At 36.7% G+C, this 14,267-nt stretch overlaps 1 protein-coding gene across 1 annotated transcript in view; it reads left to right on the top strand.

Moving 5' to 3' along the window:
- The window catches only part of GDPD4 (glycerophosphodiester phosphodiesterase domain containing 4), an 89,791-nt gene that overhangs the window by 21,567 nt on the left and 53,957 nt on the right, over positions 1–14,267 (top strand). The window contains exons 5-9 of the mRNA XM_063094872.1: positions 1,317–1,415; positions 1,487–1,580; positions 2,401–2,478; positions 3,220–3,369; positions 4,151–4,229. Coding sequence (XP_062950942.1) covers positions 1,317–1,415; positions 1,487–1,580; positions 2,401–2,478; positions 3,220–3,369; positions 4,151–4,229 — 500 coding nt within the window. The remainder of the gene's footprint in view (positions 1–1,316; positions 1,416–1,486; positions 1,581–2,400; positions 2,479–3,219; positions 3,370–4,150; positions 4,230–14,267) is intronic.

The following is a 14,267-nucleotide window of genomic DNA, read 5'->3' on the forward strand; positions in this document are numbered from 1 at the left end:
TGATATATCTAGGTTGCTTTTGTGGTAAACCTGGAATGTATAGATTTGTATGGTGGGAGACATGGCTGGCTGGAGTTTCAAAATTAATGGAATATAAGGTGAGGATGCTCCATAACCGAAATGGCTCCTTCTGCAAAACAACGTTTCTCCGTACTTTGCTGAATATACACCTCACATGTTGTCTGAAAATACAATGTATCCTAATACAAGAGATGAAAGATGTGTTATGAGTAGTTCTATCTAACATGATCAGATTTCTCCAAGGGAAAATGTTTTATCTATATTGCATGATTGTCTGTATCCTTTACACCATTAGTAAAGTTGGGTGTTGGTGAGATTTGTGATTCATATGAGTCTGATTTGATAATTCAGTCTCCATATTGTGATGCATTTAGTTTGCTAGTAGGTTACTTAAGATTTTTGCATCTGTGTACATAAGACAGATTGGCCTATACTTTTCTGTTCTTGTAATGTCCTTATAGAATTTGAGGATTAATGTTTTGTTGTTTTCATAGGTTAGAAAGTGTTCCCTCTTTTTCTATTCTCTGGAAGAGTTTGTTAAAGATTGAAAATATTTCTTCCTTAAATGTTTAGTAGAATTTAACATTGAAGCCAGCAAGGAGTTATTTTGTGAGAGGGTTAATTATGGATTCAATTACTTTAGATATAGAGATTATAGAAGGGAGGGAATGAGTCACTGTAAAAAACTATATCAAGGGGAGGAAGTCCAGAAAGATATGTCTTCTTGGTCTCAATGTTCTTTCTCTGTAAAATAAATAGTGTTCTGGCAAGTAGATTTTTTTTTTTATCTGTTCAACAAATATTTCTTGGATGCTCACTATGTGCCAGACATTCTGCAAGTCTCTGCATAATCAATACAGATATCCTTGACTCGTGAAGCTTACAATCTGTTGAGGAAAACACACACTGAAAAGGATACAAAATATTATTCACTTGTAATTATATTGAGTATATAATTGAGGTATAAACAAGTGGTGAAGATTTGTAATGGCCATTGTTGAAACTGAGACATGCGAAGCAATGTTGACAGCCCAGCTGAGACTGGAGATGATAAATTAGTAATGGCATCAGACTATATAGCTGTGTAATTTTTTCTAGCTATGCTGTACAGCAAAGACTTGGGAGCAAAGAAGGTGAATAATTGGATCTATCCAAGATTGGGGATTTGCGAGGTGGTTAGTTTAGAAGGATGAGATGAGGTCCCTGACATTGTGAGAATACACATACAATTCTTAAGGAAAGTTTTGATCCAAGTCTAGTGCCTGGAAGTCAGGAGGGCCTTTGTGTTTCCGCAGGCTCTGATTCTGCTAGTGATGGGGCTATGCATCTTTTTTACCTACGTTGTATGCAAATACTGGAATGACAGGTGGCTGGTAGCTGGGCTGTCACTGCAGGTAAGCATCATCCTGTAGCTCTAGCATTGTCTGTATAGATGTGTCCAGCCTAACTTTTGGCTTTCTCCCAGATCTTTGCTCCCTACATGCACCTGAGCAGCATAAGTATGATGGTTATCCTTTGCTGGCCTGTGGCCTTCTGCGTGGCCCGTTTGGAAAGAGAAGGTATGTCATGTGGGGTGAACCCTTGCTTAATTCCTTCAGCTGTGGCTTTAGCTTATATAATTCACTCAGAAAAATAGAAGCTTGATAACTAGCCACCCCATGCCTCTTTGAAATTCATTTAGCTTGTTACTCAGACACGCTCCTTGTGCTCTCACTTACCACCCCACATGGTGTGTCAGTATTTCCATGACCAAATAGGCCTTCTTCTAAAGAGGGATTCTTCTTCTAGAAAAATAAGATTTTTCTTTATGTTATTACACATTGACTGACTTGGGGTAGATAGGGGCAGTAGAGGCCATTTCAATTTTACTTGACCAGAGTGCTGGTACAAGTCACAGATCTTTCAGTTTGTATTGAAATATTGCTAGTTTCAACTAATGCTAGTCCAGAGATTCCTGGTTACATCCAAGTAACTCAAAGCAGTCCCCTGTGAGTCCCTGCTGTACCTGGGGACTTACAGCAGCAGAAGAAATGTCTATCTCTGCCACTGGTTTCCTCTTCATTCTTTGTCCTGATATAATGGAAACAAGAGAATTGGATCTGCACACTAAATTGTTTTGAGAATGGAGTTACCACTCTTAATGAGAAACAAATAAGATCTTCTCTCTAGGTCTTCCTTTTTACTATCGGTTAAATAAAGGCTGTTTGCTTCCTGATTTGTGGAGGGAGGCAGCAAAGAGAAAGACTGGATTGATAATGGTGCCATTGTGTGTTTGTATATGTGTGTTTACATGTGTGGAGGGTAAATTTTAGAAACTATTTCTGGGGTAAGAGCTTAAAGGGGTCAATAATGAACTCTTTTTCACTTTCTACATTTTAGTTAGAATGAGAAGACATGAGATGACAAGTGACGAGAAAGAAAGACTCAAGAAATGTAATATACTCACAAGATTAAGAGGTTAGAGCTGGAGAACTAGATTTGAAAGTCACTGAAGCATAGGTGGTAACTTAAAAATGTATAAATGGGTAAAATCCTCAGAGGTCTGAAATTAAGTGTTGGGGAATGGCCGGTAATTACAAGGATTGTGGACAGGCCCTATATGTAAATGTGTATGTGTGTTTGCATGAGAAAGAGAGAGAAAGAGAAGCGAATAACTAGTATTTATCGATGAGTCAACACTGTCATAACAACTCTGTGAGGTTAATGTTAGCAGCAAGACAGTCCCATTTTTCAGGAAGTGGCAGATCCTGGCTTTGAACCCAGGTTTCTGTTAGTGCTCCTTCCACTATACTGCACTGCCTTAAATATAGGGACGTTTTAGGATGATCTTTACAGACTTTGGGCTTTCTCAGAATCATCAAGCTACTTTTCCTGCTCAGAAGCTGCTCCTTAACATTCCCTCTTCCTTCCCTTTCCACCCCCTGCACAATTCATTCCTCTGTCAATTTCCAGTTCCAATAATGTTGCCTTAATAATAATGTCTTATATTTGGACAGTCCTGTACTTTTATATCCAAATCCCCGAAAGTAAGTAGGGATGTGACAGGAATAGTAAATGAGCCCGTCCACGGAGTCAGTGAAACCCATGGACTGGGGATTTACTCCAGACTGCTGCTCTGGGACAGTTCATTGCTTAGGATGATTCTCCATCCTTCTCTTCCTTTTTTTTTCCACTTCCCTCTCCTTTCAATTTTTTCAGCTCTACAAGTGGCTGTTGGAGTGCCCTTTATTCTTATCCTCTTATTTCTCTATTCAATGCCACTGGGCATTTATTCTCCCTGCATTCAGGAGAAGGAGAATTTGGGGCCCAAGCCAACCTTCATTGCACATAGAGGTGCACCCATGGTAGGTCTGAGCATGATGAACATGGGTGAGTACAGGTATGTATGGGGTATGTGAATGAGAGACAGGAACCTCAGAACCATAGAAGCCCCTGGGAAGCAAAAGGGATTGTCTTGAAATGACAAGAATACAAGGATACTTCAAAAAGTTTGTGGAAAAATAGAATTAAAAGATAATATGAATCTTTCCATAAACTTTTTGAAGTACCCTCAAAAATCGAGTTAATTGTAAAGGTTGGACTTGAACTCAGGTATTCTCAGGTAGTACATGGAATTATAAAGTTTTATTGGAACACAGCTACCCCTATTCTTTTACATATTGTTTATGGCTGCTTATACAACAGCAAAACTGAGTATGTGCAGCAAAAAACAAACACATGGCAAGTCCTGAAATATTATCATCTGGCCCTTTACAGAAAAAGTTTGCCAACACAGTTTTCTAGTGACTGAATGCCCAGCAGATCTGGGCAAGGATTCATTAGAGGAATAATTGCGCAGTGGGTTGGAGGGGAGGGGAGGAGAGGCGATGTTAAAAAGACTTACCAGACATAATCCATATAAACTCCCAGTCTCTTTACCACGCATATTGACATTGCCTCAGATCAGCAGAGTCCTAGAATCAGATTGGACAGAGGGAAATATAGGCAGGCTCTTGGAAAAGAAAGCTGAAGGAGCCAAACTCTGCTTCCCAAAGGCTTTTATTATGGGGTTTCATTTCTACCATAAAGGGGATGTTGGGAGGAGAGACTCTGAGGCACAGGGCCTGATGTTCTTTTCTTCCACAGGCAGGGCCTGAGAATACCATAATGGCCTTTGAGAAAGCTGTTGAAGAAGGAGCCTATGCACTGGAGACTGACATATACTTAAGGTAGGAAAGCAGGGACTGGGGTGGAGGCAGGAAGGGGTAAGTCCAATGCCACAGAAGAGGACTAGCCTGCCCCAACGTGTAGACAGAGCAAGCTCTGGGGAGTTCCTCCTGTGTTTGTGTGGTGCATATGCACAAAGCACACATATGAACCACATCTTCCTTACAAACCATACCGCTGTACTTCCACATTCTCAACCACAGTCTCACGAATCAGATACACTCGATATAGTCTCTGTACACAATTCAAAGTTGTCACCATTGCAAACCATTCTGACAACTTAACCCTATGTACTACCTTAGCAATTTTTTTTAACATTCTCTGGACATCTACTATATTCTAGGCTGTCTTCTGAGTGCTGGGGAGATGCAAATGAGTAAGATATAGTCATACCTAAGAGATGTTCCCAGCTAGTGAAGGAGACATGGCATGTTTAGAGATAACCACAGAATAAGGCTATTTGTGGTGACAGCCTTCAGAGATGAATAAGTCAAGTGCAGTGAAACCTCAGTGGAGGAAAAGGCCACCTCCTATTGTGTAAAAAACAAAACAAAACAAAAAACCTCTATGCTCAAAGTTGTGTTCCTATTGAGCCTTGAAGGAAAAAACAATTCTTTTTTTTTTTTTTTTTTTTTAGCAGAGAGAATTCCAGGCAGAGGCATCAGCTTATTCAAAGGCATCTAAATGAGAAATAACAAGTTTATAGATAACTCAGCTAACCTACATGGATGCCAAAAGTGATATGCTTTTGGGAACAGGAGAGGGCTATGTGAGGAAAAGGCATGGCTGTAAGGGTGACTGAGGCTAGATCGTGGAGATCCCTAAATGTGTAATAGGCAGCCACTGTAGATATTAGAGAACAGATTATCTTATTGTTTTAGAAAGACTGATATGGCATTCTGTGAGGAATAATTATCAGGGAGATGGTAGCAGACTATAGCTATGGTCCAAGAGAAAATTTGGATCAGATCAGGGGCAGGGACAAAAAGACATGGTTTGCTGTGGATTCTATGCACATGGGCAGCTGAGGAAGTAGCACGACATCCTCTCTAGCATGAGTATATTCATTCCGTGAAGCAAACAGAAAAGAAATGAACATTCTGTTTCACAGAAAAGGAAACTATGGTTTGAACCTGGGATCCAAGAAGGGAAATATATTGTATGGATCATAAGACTAGAATATACATGATAAAGGCAGTACTAGAACCAGATTTCCTGACCTTAGACTGAGATTCTTGACATTACCCAACACTGACAACCATTCCACTTGGAATATTTTGAATTGGGATTGAAACTGGTTGTTCTGGTAGAGCTCCTAGGGTCACTCGTGGAAGAGCTTGATGGTCAGGGGTGTAATGTGGTAAAGGTGTTGAGCCAATGAGCCTCTGGCTTGTTATCTTTCTTATACTTCTGTGACTTCAACTTTGGTGTAGATGATCCTTTCAACACCTTAATTTCTGTGCTTGTTGACATCTTCATTTCTAGTGATGATCTTCTCCACGTACCTCCACCACACTCATGGTCATACCTAAAACTTCATTATTACCTAAAACTGCATATCAGTCAGGGTCTGGGCAGGACATGAAAACTACACCAGTAATTTGAACAGGAAAAATGTAATATCAAGAACTGTTAAGTAGTAAAAATGTGGTTAGCTACTACAAGAAGTAAAACAGGACCCTAAAGAGTATAAGAGTGGACAGTGGACTGGAAGTGGAAGTCGACTGGAACTTCCAGTTCCAGACATGACAAAGTAAGCACATTCTACCCTATTCTCTCCAAGAATTAAAAAAAAAAAAAAGAAGACAAAATTCATAAAGCAACTGACAGAAGACTGAAAGGTAGAGGAGAAAAGAAGGTAGACTGGTTAGGGTTCACAAGGCTTAAGGAACAATGCAGTAAGGAGTTCCCTGTCTTGTTTTGTTTTTTTCCCCCTCCTACATGTCCTGACCTGGGCTCTGGATAGGTTGAAACCCAAAACCACAAGTGCAGAAAAAAAAAAAAAAAAAAGTGGGAAAGTCTGCTTATTTTAGCCAAAAGACTGGGAAATGGTAACCCAGCAGGAAATAAACATTTTGACCAGAACAGCCCTACTCAGCTGAACACCACAAAAATGCTACTCCCCTCCCTCCTACCACCTGAGGCTGTGGCCTGGACACTATGGGTAGAACCCTGTCTTCCATTTCTGCCCTGAAATAAGAAGTGGTACCCCTCTTTCCCTCCCCAAACTGGATAGTGAGGGGAGGATTACTGAGAGAGTTTTCCTCCAGAAAGTTTTTTTTTAATTGTGATAAAATATAATTAACATAAAATTTACCATTTTAACCATTTTAGGTTAAATTTCCATGGCATTAAGTACATTCACATTATTTGTACTGGTATCCATCTCCAGAACATTTTCTTCATGAACTGAAACTATGTGTATTCTATGTGTATTCTATTTTCTGTCTCTGAATTTGACTTGTTACCTCGTGTAAGTGGAATCATACAGTCTTTGTCCTCTTGTATCTGGCTCATTTCACTAAGCATCATGTCTTCAAGGTTCATCCACATTGTAGCACTTGTCAAAATTTCCTCCCTTTTTAAAAAATTTTTAAAAACACACTATATAAAATTTATCATCTTAAACATTTTTAAGTGTACAGTTGTGTATAAGTCCGTTTCTTATACCTGGAACTTGGTGATTTATAAGAAATTTATTGCTTATAGCTCCAGAGCCTGGGAAGTCCAAAGTCACCCTCTGGTGAGGATCTTGGTGGTGGCAACAGTGACCCCGGCGGGTCTCACGTTGCAGAAAATGGTGGAGCAGAGAGAGACAAACCCCTCATGTGCTCTTCGTTTAAAGCCATCAGAACCATACCCCTGACCACCATTTTTAATGCATGCATCTAATCACTTCTTCAATGCCCCACCTTTCAATTACCATAATAGGATTTCCCACCCTCAACAGTTACAGTGGGGATTAAATTTTGGGGGGACATTCAACCCAAGGCAGGTTGTGTTAAGTATATTCACATTTTTGTGCAACAGATCTCTAGAACTGTCATATTACAAATCTGAAATTCCGTAACCATTAAATAACAACTCCCCTCCCTCTCAACCTCTTGTAACCACCATTTTACTTTCAGTTTATATGAAATTGCTTACTGTAGATACCTTATATAAGTGGAATCATAGAGCATTTATTTTTTTGTCTTTTTTTTTTCTGACTGGCTTATTTCATCCAGCATAATGTCCTCAAAGTTCATCCATGTTGTAGCACATGATGGGATTTTCTTCTTTCAGGCTGAATAATATTCCATTGTATATGTATAGCACATTTTGTTTATTCATTCATCCATCAATGGGCATTTGCATTGCTTTCCACCTCTTCTGTGCTGTTTTGAATAGTGCTGCTATCTCCTTGAGACTCTGCTATAATTCTTTTGGATGTATACCCAGATGTGAAAATACAGGATGATATGGTAATTCTATTTTTAATTTTTGAAAGAAACTCCATACAGTTTTCCATAGTGGTTGCACCATTTTACAATCCTGCCAATAGTGCACAGAGTTCCAATTTCTTCATACCCTCGCCAATACTTGTTATTTTCTGCTTTTTGGTAGTAGCCAAACTAATAGGTGTACAGTGGTATCTCACTGTCTGTGGCTTTGAGTTATTTTCCTGATGATTAGTGATGTTGAACATCTTTTTATATGCTTGTTGGACATTTGTATGTCTACGTTTGAGAAATGTCTATTCAAGTCCTTTGCCTATTTTAAAAATCAGGTTATTTGATTTTTTTGTTGTTGAGTAGTTCTTTATGTATTCTGGATATAACTTTTATCAGATACTTGATTTGCAATATTTTCTCCCATTTCACAAGTTGTCTTTTCATTCTGTTGATTGTATCCTTTGATTCACAAAAGTTTTTAAGTGTGATGTAGTCTCATTTATCTATTTCTGCTTGTGTTGCCTGTGCCTTTTGGTGTCATATCCAAGAATTTGTCAAGTCCAATGTCATGAAGTTTTTCCCCTGTGTTTTCTTCTAGGAGTTTTATAGTTTCAACTCTTACATTTAGGTTTTTAATCCATTTGGAGTTAATTTTTGTGTATGCTGTTTCCAACTTTATTCTTTTGCATGTGAATATCCAGTTTTCCCAGCACTGTGTGCTGAAGAGACTTTCCTCATTGAGTCATCTTGGCACCCTTGTCGAAGATCATTTGACCATTTACAGGAAGGTTTATTTCTGAGCTCTCTGTTCTATTCCATTGATCTATTTGTTGCCCTTATACCAGTACCACATTGTTATGATTAAAGTAGCATTGTAATATGTTTCAAAATCAGTAAGTGTGAGACCTCCAAGTTGGTTCTGTTTTTAAAAATTATTTTGGCTAGTTGGGTCCCTTGAGATTCCATATAAATTTTAGGATGAATTTTTCTATTTATGCCAAAAATGCTGTAGTTGTTTTGATAGGGATTGTAATAAATCTTTGGGTACTATGGACATCTTAACAATATTAAGTCTTCCAATCCATGAATACTAGATGTTGTTCCACTTTATTTCTGTTGCCTTTAATTTCTTTCGACAATATTTTGTAGTTTTTAATGTACAGGTCTTTCACTTCCTTGGTTAGGCTTATTCCTAAGCATTTATTCTCTTTGATGCTATTGTAAATGAGATTGTTTTATTAATTTCTTTTCATATTGCTCATTGTTAGTGTATAGAAATGCAACTTATTTTTGTGTGTCAATTTTGTATCACACAACTTTGTTGAATATATTAGTTCTAACAGTTTATCTTCGGGGAATCTTTAGAGTTTTCTACATATAAGATTATGTCATCTGCAAAGAAAGACAGATTTTCTTCTTCTTTTCCAATTTGGATTTCTTTTATTTCTTTTACTTGATTAATTGCTCTGGCAAGGACTTCTAATACTGTGTTGAATAAAACTGGCAAGAGCAGGAATTCTTGCTTTGTTACTGATATTAGAGGAAAGGCTATCAGTCTTTCACCACTGGGTATGATGTTAGCTGTAGGATTTTCATGCTTTCTTTTTCAAGGCTGAATAATATTCCATAGTATGTATATACCACATTTTGTTTATCCAGTCATCCTGTTGATGGACATTTGGGTTGCTTCCACCTTTTGTCTGTTGTGATAATGCTGCTATGAACATGGTTGTACAAATATCTTTTTGAGCCCCTGCCTTCAGTTTTTTGGATATATACCTAGAAGTGGAATTACTGGATCATGTGGTGATTCTCTGTCTAATTTTCTGAAGAACTGCCATGGTGGAGAAGAGATTTTTAAAACCTGTATATAAAATCCTGGGCAGACCTTTGAATAACCCATGCATAAAACCAACCAGAAACAGCACAGCAGAAGATATGATAACTGAACATTGCCTTGGAACATCATCCAGATTGTGTATTGATCTCTGGGTAGCACACAAATGGAAAAAACCAGAAAAGCACTGCAAAGCCTTTGAAAACTAAATTGGCATTTGAACTACAGCCCATAAATGTGGGCCAAGACATGTGTTATGAACCTAAACTCATTGACTATCTGTTAAAACAGTTTTAAGTAGGAGTGAGAATCTCATAATACTCAAAATGCACAGGATACAATATAAAATTGTTCATCACACCAAAACCTATAAAAATCTCAACTTGAATGAGAAAAAATAATCAATAGATGTCAACACCAAGGGAAATAGATGTTGGAATTATGTGAGAAGAATTCTAAAGCAGCTGTCTTAAAATGGCTCCAACAAATAATTGTGAATCCTCATGAAACAAATAGAAAGTAGAAAATCTTAGCAAAGAAATAGGAAAAATAAACAAGAACTAAATGGAAATAAAAGTTCTTTAGACAAAAGAAAATGATTAACAAAGTAAACTTGGAACATCAGGAATAAAGAGAGAGCAATGGAGAGGGTAATATATAAGTAAATAAAATAGACAATTCTTTTCCTCCAGAGGTGCAAAAATTATAATATTGTTTGATGTAAGTCTCAATATATTTTGAGATAATATTTAAGATAATTGTATCACAAAGGAAGGTAGTAGGGTAAAGGGACCTAAAAAGTATTTAGATTTCCATATTCTACTTGAAGAGGTAGAATGTTTACACTAGTAGACTGTGATAAATTGATATATATATTGCAGTCTCCAGAGCAGCCACACCAAAAATTGTACGAAGAGATATACTAAAAAACACTATAGATAAAAAAAATGTCCAAATAACCAACAGGAAAGGCAGAAAGAGGAAACAGAGAAAATCAGACAGCACAACATAAAACTAATACATATATATTTTTTACCGCGATGGAACTTTTTATTTCTAGTGAATATCATGGTGAAATACTTTTCCTTTTTAATTTAATTCTATTTTAACATTTACCAGTACATATTTGTGGGGTATGGCATGTTGTTTCAATACATGCATATGCTGCACAATAATTCACTTAGGGTAGATAGCATAGTTTCGTACCTGTTAGTCCACCACTTCTCCTCCCCCCACCCCCTTCCTTCCCAACCTCTGGTATCCATTATTCCATTCTCCACTTCTGTGAGACCCACTTTTTAAAAAAAAATTCCACATGAGTGAGATTATACAGTATTTGTCTTTCTGTGCCTGACTTACTTCACTTATCATGATGGTTTCCAGTTTCATCCATGTTTCTGCAAGTGAGAGAGTATGATTTCTTTTTACAGCTGAATAGTATTCCATTGTGTATATATGCCACTGTTTTTTATCCATTAATCTGTTAATGGGCATTTAGGATGTTTCCATCTCTTTGCTGTTGTGAATTGCATTGCAATGAATATGGGAGTGTAAGTGTCTTTTTGATATATTGACTTCAGTTCCTTTGGGTATATACCCAGTAATGGGACAGCTGGATCATAAGGTAGATATGTTTTAGTTCTCTGAGGGAACTCCATATTGTTTTTCACAATGGCTATACCAATTTACATACCCGCCAACAATTCAGGAGGGTTCCCTTTTCTCTGCATCCTAGCCAGCATTTGTTATTTTCTGTCTTGTTGATAATAACCATTATAACTGGGACGAGATTATATCTCATGGTTTTAATTTGCTTTTCCCTGATGATTAGTGATTTTGAGCATTTTTTCATGTGCTTGTTGGCCATATTATGTCTTCTTTTGAGAAATGTCTATTCAGGTCCTTTGCCAATTTTTAAATTGGGTTGTTTGGTTTTTGGTGTTGAATTGTTTGAGTTCCATATGTATTCTGTATATTAGCTCCTTGTCTGATGTGCAGTTTGCAAACGCTTTGTCCCATTTTGTAGGTTGTCTGTTCACTTTGTTGATTGCATCCCTTGTTGTGCAGTAGCTTTTCAGTTTGATGTAGTCCCATTTGTGTATTTTTGCTTTAGTTGCCTGTGCCTTTGTAGTCTTGTTCAAACAAGTGATCTCCACTTCCATTTTGTGTAGTGTTTCTTTTGTGTTTCCTTCTATTAGTTTTAAGGTTTCAGGTCTTAAATTTAGATCTTTAATCCACTTTGAGTTTATTTTTGTGTATAGTGAGAGATAGGGGTCTAGTTTCCATCTTCTGCATGTGGATATCCAGTTTTCCCAGCATCATTTATTGAAGGGGCTGTCCTTTCCCTCTTGTGTGTTCTTGGCACCTTTGTTGAAAATTGGTTGTCTGTGAGTATGTGGGTTTGTTTCTGGGTTTGCTATTCTGTTCCATTGGTCAGTTTGTCTGTTTTTATTCTAGTACCATGCTGTTTTGGTTACTATAGCTTTATAGTATATTTTGAAGTCAGATTGTGTAACACCTCCAACTTTGTACTTTTTGATCAAGATTGTTTTAGTTATATGAGGTCTTTTGTGGTTCCATACAAATTTTTAGATCATTTTTTGTATTTCTTTGAAGAATGTCTTTGCTATTTTGATAAGGATTGCATTGAATGTGTAAATTGCTTTGGGTAACATGGGCATTTTGATGCCCTTAATTCTTCTAAAACCCATGAACATGGGATATCTTTACAATTATTTGTGTAAATCAATAAATTTCATTTTTTTTCAATCAATAATCTTCAATTTTTTTCACCAGTGTTTTATAGTTTTCATTTATAGTTTTCACAGTAGAGGTTTTTCACTTCCTTGGTTAAATTTACTCTTAGGTATTTCATTTTTTGGTAGCTAATGTGAATGGAATTACTTTCTTGATTTATTCTTCAGTTATTTCATTATTGGTGTATAGGAAGGTTATTGATTTTGTGTATGAATTTTGCATCCTGCCACTATACTAAATTCATTTATTCGTTCTAGTAATTTTGGGGTGGCGTCTTTAGGGTTTTCCATGTATATGATCATGTCATCTGCAAATAGGGATAGTTTGACATCCTCCTTTCCAATTTGGATGCCCTTTATTGCTTTCTCTGGCCTTATTGTGCTGGCTAGAACTTCCAGTACTATGTTGAGTAAGAGTGGGGAAAATAGGCATCTTTGTCTTGTTGCACATCTTTGAGGAAAGGCTGCCAAATTTCCCATTCTGTATATTAGCTGTGGGTTTGTTGCATATGGCCTTTGTTATTGTTGAGGTACATTCTTTCTATACCTAATTTCTTGAGTGTTTTTATCATGAAGGGTGTGGATTTTATCAAATACTTTTTCTGCATGCATTGAAATGATCATATTTTTTTCTTCATTCTGTTGATATGATGTATCACACTTTTTGATTTACATATGTTGAACTATCCTTGCATTCCTGGAATGAAATCCACTTGCTCATGGTGGATGATATTTTCAATGTGTTGTTGGATTCTGTTTGCTAGTATTTTATTGAGGATCTTTGCATGTGTTCATTAGGGATACTGGTCTATAGATTTATTTTTTTATTGTATCTTTTTCCAGTTTTGGTATAAGGTTAATGTTGGCCTTGTAGAATGAGTTTGGAAGTATTCCCTTTATCATTATATAATTACCTTTCCTATCTTTTTATACTTTTATTGGCTTGATGTCTATTTTATTCAATATAAGTATAGCTATTCCTGCTCTTTTTTGATTTCCATGTGCATGAAATGTCTTTTTCTATTCTTTCACTTTTAGTCAATGTGTATCTTTATAGGTGTAGTGAATTTCTTGTAGGCAGCATATTGATGGTTCTTGTTTTATATTCCACTGAGTTACTCTGTGTCTTTTAATTTGGGCATTTAGTCCATTTATATTTAGAGTTATTATCGGTATACAGGGACTTGTTACTGCCACTTTGTTACTGGTTGTTTTGTAGTTCCTTTTTTCTGTTTTTTCTGGTCTCACTTCTTCTGTAATTAAGTGGTTTTCTCTAGCAGTATATTTTGATTTCGCACTATTTACTTTTGGTATGTCTATTATAGGTGTTTGTGTTATGGTTACCATGAAGCTTACAAAAAACATGCTATGTTATAACAGATTATTTTCAATTAATAGCAACTTAACTTTGTTATCTAAAAAAAAAGAGCAATTCTATGCTTTGATGTCATTCCCCCCACCTTTTGACCTTTTATTGTTTCAAGTTACATCTTTCAATATTGCCTATCTCTTATGTGGTTGTTATATTTATTATTATCTTATTGGGTTTGTCCTTTAGTCTTCATAGTAAGGATGTAAGTGGTTTATTCATCACCCTTACAGCCTTGGAGTATTCTGAAGTTGTGTACTTACTTTACTGATGAGTTTTGTTCCTTCATATGTTTTCTTGTTACACTTTAGTATTGCCTTCTTTCAGACTGAAGAACTCCCTTTAGCATTTCTTATAAGGCATGTCTAGCATTGATGAATTCCCTTAGACTTTGTCTGTCTGGGAAAGACTTTATTTCTTCTTCATATTTGAAGGTTAGTTTTTCTGGGTACAGAATTCTTGGTTCACAGTCTTTTTCCTTCAGCACTTTGAATATGTAATCCTACTCTCTCCTGGCCTAGAGTGTTTCTACTGAGAAATCCACTAAGAGCCACATTGGGGCACCATTGACTGTTATGTTTCTTTTCTCTTTCTGCTTTCAGTATTCTTTCTTTATCTTTGGTTTTTGATAATTTGATTATGAT

This window comes from Cynocephalus volans, chromosome 4 (genome assembly GCF_027409185.1).
Source record: "Cynocephalus volans isolate mCynVol1 chromosome 4, mCynVol1.pri, whole genome shotgun sequence".
NCBI lineage: Eukaryota > Metazoa > Chordata > Mammalia > Dermoptera > Cynocephalidae > Cynocephalus > Cynocephalus volans.